This window comes from Sinocyclocheilus rhinocerous, unplaced genomic scaffold, assembly GCF_001515625.1.
Source record: "Sinocyclocheilus rhinocerous isolate Xijiao unplaced genomic scaffold, SAMN03320098_v1.1 scaffold1, whole genome shotgun sequence".
Lineage (NCBI taxonomy): Eukaryota > Metazoa > Chordata > Actinopteri > Cypriniformes > Cyprinidae > Sinocyclocheilus > Sinocyclocheilus rhinocerous.
The window spans coordinates 559,768-566,998 of NW_015638974.1; the positions used below are offsets into that span (position 1 = coordinate 559,768).

At 35.0% G+C, this 7,231-nt stretch overlaps 1 protein-coding gene across 1 annotated transcript in view; it reads left to right on the forward strand.

The window, feature by feature from the left end:
- The window catches only part of LOC107750421 (SPARC (osteonectin), cwcv and kazal like domains proteoglycan 3), a 34,573-nt gene extending 29,412 nt beyond the window's left edge, over positions 1-5,161 (forward strand). The window contains exon 11 of the mRNA XM_016565783.1: positions 3,738-5,161. Coding sequence (XP_016421269.1) covers positions 3,738-3,883 — 146 coding nt within the window. The 3' untranslated portion in view covers positions 3,884-5,161. The remainder of the gene's footprint in view (positions 1-3,737) is intronic.
- The last annotated feature ends 2,070 nt before the right edge of the window (positions 5,162-7,231 follow it).

A 7,231-nucleotide genomic window follows, 5' to 3' on the forward strand; every position in this document is an offset into this window, starting at 1 on the left:
GCACTAGAGGCGGTTTAGCCAATCACAACACACTGGGCTAGCTAACCAATCAGAGCCCATCACCTATTTCTGAGGGAGGGGCTTCATAAAAGAAGGAAATTGATCAGCGCGTTTCTCAGAGAAGGGACAGAGCGGTGTGGAATAAAGGTAAATTATGTGAAAAATAATGCGTTTTTTAAAAAACGAAGCATTAACACATGTTAGACTGCACCCCATAAACACAATCAAGCCTAGAGAAAAAAACACTGAATCACCCCTTTAATGGTTAAAATGAATTGTTTATTCATAAAATGAATAAATAATGTTAAAATACTAATATTATTATATACAACCTTATTGTAAAGTGTTACCGTACACTCTATAAAGCACATACAACCTGTGTAGTCTGGTGTGTAAGTTCATCTGAGAAAGAAAATTAGGACAAGACAAGAAAATCATTAACCGTTAAGACAGAAAGACATTCTAGAAATTATGCAGCATTGTGGGATAATCTATTTCTGAGATATTTATATACTAAATGACATAATGCCTGCAGGTAAAATCTCTGTACCAGAGGAATAATGGTGGAGGTGTCTTTCTCACTGCTGATCTGAAATCAATGTGTTTCAGAGGCTCCCTGCCAATCAGAGATCGCCATCATCCACAAACAGCAAGCAGGGAAGAAATTACTGGGTGAGTTCATTTTCTTGTGCATTTTGTTTATTTGTGTAATTTCCGCATGGACAAAGTGGTTTTTGTTTGTAATGCAAGATCATGTGGGCCTTGGGTGTCTGGCCATATTGAGATCATTAGCATTGACTGATAATCATTTCCACTTGGCTGAATAACAGAAGTTCCAAAATCTACCAGCAGGCTTCTCAAAGGAGAATGCACATCAAATAAATAAATAAATAAACAGACATCTCTAAGAACAATTCTTTTCATTAAACACTATTGTTCAACTTCTATTCAGTAAGGATGCATTAGATTTATCACAATTGACAGTAAAAAAAAAATCAATTTCAAATAAATGTTGTTCTTTTGAACTTTGTATATTTATCAAAGAATCCTGAAAACGGTATTTCCACAAAAATAAGCAGCAAAATAAGCAGCATGTTTTTAACATTGATAAAGATAAATGTTTCTTGAGCAGCAAATCAGCATATTAGAAAGATTTCTGAAGGATCATGTGACACTGAAGCCTGGAGTAATGATGCTGAAAATTCAGCTTTCCATCACAGGAATAAATCGCATTTTACAATATATATAAAACAGTAAAGTTTTAAACTGTAATAATATTTCACAATGTTAGTGGGTTTTACTGTATTTTTTATTAAATACATGGAGCCTTCGTGAGCATAAGACACTTCTCACCTGAAACCACACTGAATATAGGATAAGTTAGTCCAATTTTACAATTTGTATTTATATGCAGGAATTTCATGGGTATTTTTATTATCTATATTAGCTAATTAATGCAACAGTATTACATGTGTATATATATATATGTGTGTGTGTGTGTGTGTGTATATATATATATATATATATATATATATATGTGTGTGTATATATATTATATATATATGTACACATTCATTTCTTACCCAAAACACACAAAATGAACTCTTTCAATAAAAATCCATTCAGTAGTCTACATCATATTTTTAAATGATTTTGAAACATACTTTGAAAGAACCAAATAGCAATCCCATGATGCACAGCATCACTATACTAAAAAAATTGTCATTGTCATTTACACCTGACTAGACAAACTGATGTGTAACACACAAAATGCAGTAATTAAACATCTAATCTGTTACCCAAACATCCTAAACAATAACACTCTATGAGCATCAGCTATAAACACCAGACTTGCAAAGTAACCCATTTTTTACACCATGTTCATATAGGAAGCACCAGAATTTAATAACCATCTCAATGTCATCACAATCTGAACACAGTTACAGTACAAGCAAGGTGTCAAACAGAGGGAAGCCAACGTTAATTCTATTAAAGCTAGAACTCACTCAGAGTTTCTTTCCCTCTCTCTGAAGGTTGCGTGTTTAATTTGAGCAGGGGAATGAGATGAGGGGAAATTGGACATGAAAAGATATTTTTAACTGCTGTTTCTCCCCTGAGTGGAATGCACAGTGACGGCTCTATGGCTTCTGGCACTGAATTATAAAAAGACAACAACAACAAAAAAAGACAGAATGATTTTTTTTTAAAAAGCTTGACTATGGCGATTCTGTAGAAAGAAGCTGTGAAGTTGAAACACAATGAATGTGTGTGAGAGACACAGAGAGAGAGAGAGCAAGCTCTCGGAGGTGACAGTTATGTTCTCTGACATTGAATATTCTGTATCATCCCTATCTGTGTGAGTGTGGCTGTGAGACACTCTCTGTGGCTGTGTATAATCTTGTCTGTGATGTAATGTTTCCTGACATTAGGATTGATGCTGATTGATGGTGTGTGTGTGTGTGTGTAGGTCCGTACATCCCCTCCTGTGATGAGGATGGCTTCTATAGGCCTCAGCAGTGTCATAGAAGCAGAGGTCAGTGCTGGTGTGTGGATCTCAATGGAAATGAGATCGCGGGGTCTCATACCCACGGGTCTGCTGACTGTGGTAAGAGGGCTGCATCCTACATTACCTCAGATCTTTTGATTCATTATCTAGTAAAAGAAAAAAGTAAAATAAGTAATGCATTTAATCTGTACAATGTAGGGATGCAATGACATGGAACTTGTGTTGATGTGATAACTTTCAACTGGAATGGCTATTTAAGTAGCTAAGAAACTAAAAAGTTGATACAAAATAGATCTCAATTTTAAAAAAAATCATACAAGTATTGTATATTTAAAGTACTGCAGGTATTTTGAAACCATAGCAAATATTTGTGAAATCACTTGGATTCGCTGAGTATTAGTTCTTTTGTTTAATAATGAGTCCTTGGATTTTGTGACTTTGAACTGTTTTTAACTTGACAAAAAAAGTGGTGCATGGCGTGAGATGCTGAAAAAAAACAGTGAGATGTGGCACAACAGCCAAAGAAGTCTATCTGACCTCAATTACGCATATTAAACGAAAGAATGTCTTGTGTGAATGTGTCTTTTGATTAAAATGAGCGTGTAAAGCTTGAAATAATCCATGACGTGCTAACATGACTAAAAACACTGCATGATTCCAGGTCAAATTTACGCTGTGTACGAGTACAATCTTCGACATTTGACATTAGTTCTGCACTACCATTTAAAAGTTTGGGGTCAGTAAGATTATTGTGAAATATTATTACAATTTAAAATAACTTGTTTTCCATTTTAATACTTTAAAATGTAATTTATTCCCGTGATGGAAAGCTGCATTTTCAGCATCATTACTCCAGTCTTCAGTGTCACATGATCCTTCAGAAATTATTATAATATGATGATGTGCTGCTCAAAAACATTTCTGATTATTATTATCAATGTTGAAAACAGTTGTGCTGCTTCATATTTTTGAGGATACATACTTTCCAGAATTCTTTGATAAATAGAACATTCAAAAGAACATTTACTTAAAATAGAAATCTTCTGTAACATTATAAATGTCTTTATTGTCACATTTCATTAATTAAATGCATCCTTTCTAAATAAAAGTATCTCTTAAAAAAAAAAAAAAACGTACCCCAAACTTTCAACTCAAGAAAAACAGCAAAGAGATGTGTTACTCTTAACAGCTAAAAGTCAAATAATCAAAACGGCTACCTTTTTTCTTTCAGCTGTGGAGTCTTCTGGAGATTTTGGCAGCGGTGACGCTCTGCTCTCAGATGATGAAGATGGGGATGTTGTAAATGATGAAGAGGAGATGGGAGATGATGATGATGAATATGAACAAGTTGATGATGAGTATGGGTACCTGTCATAATCCGTTTTCCGCTGTCTTTTTTAAAAATAATTATTTTACGACATTTAAAAACAAGGAACCAAATAAAAACACAGACTTTCATTTGGTCGTAAAGCACGTTTCTAGGTGGCCTCAGCAGAGTGCAGTACTAACATTACTAAAGAGTTCATCTACCCCTGTGCTGTATAACATTTGAGCAAAATTAATACCAGTACTCAATAACCACGTTTCATTTTTATTACATTTCTTATATTCATCCAAAGTGAATAAGTATATTGACAGATCTAGAAGTTTAGGAATTCATAAGCGGGTTTGATGAGAGATTATTGAGGGTTAAATGTTTGCACTTATAAACATGCACACAACACATACACGTGCGAAATACATGTGAACACACCTGATATCATGATGACTTTACACCTTCTAGAATGTGATTTTGCAGTCATGCTATGAGGGGTTAACGTCGATATTCATGTCTCATTACGGTTTGCCATAAATTACATACCTACATAGATTTTTTTTTGTTTAATCAGTAGAATGATAATTAGAATTACAGATAAACTATTAACATGTACCAGTATTTGTATGTAAGGATGGACATTCTAGAACAAACCTGTTTGAAATGGTTAAGACACGGCCTTTAGTGACCACACGTCAGACACACAATAAAACAGATGTGACTGCAGTTAAGAGAGGACAGAGTCATGCTATTTAGAGACTTAAACACACACACATGCACACTCACACACACTTATCTTTGGCAGTCTTTGGGCATGAGGTGCCTTTGATGCAACACGGAGGAGCAGGTGGAAAAGAGGTCTGGGGAAAAAAAGAGAGAAGGAGATATTTAGTGTTAGAATGTAGAACTTGACTGCCATATGAATCAAAAAAAAGTTTTTTTTTGCGTCACGTTCTCTGTTGTTTTGGTCTATAGGAGAAAGTGAACATGATTAGTTAGTTTGCATATGTTACTGTAGACAACAAATCATACGATAGATGCTGCTGCTGTCATTTATTCTCCTCGTCACTCTCAGCGCTTTTGCATTTTCTGTCAGATTTGTTTTCATAATGTGCATATGAAAATATAAATTTCCTTCTATGGACATTGTGGTGTTTTCTGAAAAAAATAATAAAAAAGGTAATTTGGTCGAATGAGTTTATGATCATCAGTTGCAGAGGTCAAAGGAACCACCTTTATCAGTGTTGTCCAGCTGTTGTCATAGAGATAACACATTTTGGTTTGTTTGTTTTTTTACAGTATACATATAATTTGCTCAAATAAAGTTACACAGACCAAAACAGAGTTTTTGGTATAGTAATTCTGTGTGTGTGTGTGTGTGTGTGTCTGTGTGTGTGTGTGTGTGTACATGTTTTTCTATCCTAATGGGGACTTAAACCTGAATACACACCAACTCATGGGGACCTCAATTTAGGTCCCCACAGGGAAACAAGCTTATAAATCATACAGAATGAAGTTTTTTCTAAAAATGCAGAGTTTTCTGTGAGGGGTAGGTTTAGGTGTAGGGCGATAGAAAATACGGTTTATACAGAAAAACCATTACGCCTATGGAGAGTCCCCACAAGCATAGTAAACCAGACGTGTGTGTGCATGTGTTTGTGTTTGTGTTTGTGTGTGTGCGCGTTTTTGTGACAAATGAGGACATAAATTTGTATAATGACAAAGGTATGACATAGGTATTACAAGGAGAAGGTGACTTTTCAGGACATTACCCCATGTCCCCACTTTTCAAAACGCTTATAAATCACACAGAATGGAGTGTATTGAAAATCTGAAATAGCACAAAGTTTCCTGTAAGGGGTAGGTTTAGGGGTAGGGTTGGTGTAGGGCAATAGAATATACGGTCTGTACAGTATAAAAACCATTACGCCTATGGGATGTCCCCACTTTTCACAAAAACAAACCTGTGTGTGTGTGTGTGTGTGTTAGAGATGGAGAGAGAGAAATCCGATGTGTCTAGTCTGGTTAGTGCTGCATTATGTATAAATGCAATTTTAATATTTTATATGCCACAATTTCTCATCTGTACACACACACGTAAACTGGGGCATCTGTGACGCTGAACACTTGTTTAATCATTAAAACACAATCATGTGCCTGTCAACTAATGTGTGTATGTGTGTGTGTCTGGATCACGAATACACTGTAGTCCTGTTGGATAATTTAATCTCTCTTGCTGAATTAAAATACATATCCAAAATTAAATTAAAATATGATGCAAAGAGGAATCAATGGTTTGGAAACTACTAGAACACGTACTAAATATGTTTTGCATATCGTACTGTGCATGTGGGTAATGAAAGGCTGTGTAAGTGTGTGTCTGCCCACAGCTCTGTACAAGGAACCAACTGGATAAACACAAAGCGTTTTCATTCAACAGCTTTTCCCCTTCCTGAAAGAAAATCACACTACTGCTGGCTTTGGATTGAAGTCACACACACACACACAAAGCAAACACAAAGCATCCAGAATGCAAACATAGTTAGGTTTGAATGCAAAGAGAGCGTACAGTACAGCTAAATGTACACAAACACAAAAAAATAACAAAAGTATGAATTTCTATGAATATACATAAGACACAAACTATTATTACAGGTGATAGTGATCATCAGTTTTATCATGTTTTCAAGATTACCAGATCAGTTTTCCTCAATCTCACAGAGACAGGGGCTTCAGATTGAAATTCTCTTACATAATCAGCCAAAATTAGAAAAAGTTCAGCCTGAAACCACTTAAAATACAAAACAACATGAGGACCTATTTAATTTCCCTGGAACACACAAGGCTGTGATCTAAATGAATGTTTCACTGCGGTTCAGGCTCAGATGAGGAGAACCCTACATTTAGGAAACGATAGCACCAAATCAAACCATTGCAGAATATCTTTAAAACTTTTAGATTATATATTGTGTAGTTCAGGGAATGGTTCACCTAAAAATGGAAAAATCTCTACTTACTCAACATCATGTTGTTTCAAACCTGCATGCTATTATTTTTCCTCATCAAAACCGAAAGTAGAATGGTCTACATTGTATACCTTACAACTTATAAACATATATTTTCTTTACTGATATAATGTGAATACACCAAACTATATCAAGATCTGCTTTTTACCTTAAAATGTACTGTTAACCACCATAATAATACAATAGAAAGCCACATGATGATTCAGAGTTCATTCTGGGTGGCCTGTCCATAAAACATGGACAATATATATACTGTACACAGTGAATCGAATCAAACACTATCAGGATAGCACACGACACTGAAATAATGCAATAAACATTCACTAAATAGCAAAGTATAGCAAAACATTAATGTACATTACTGATAACAAAAATAATAAGTAA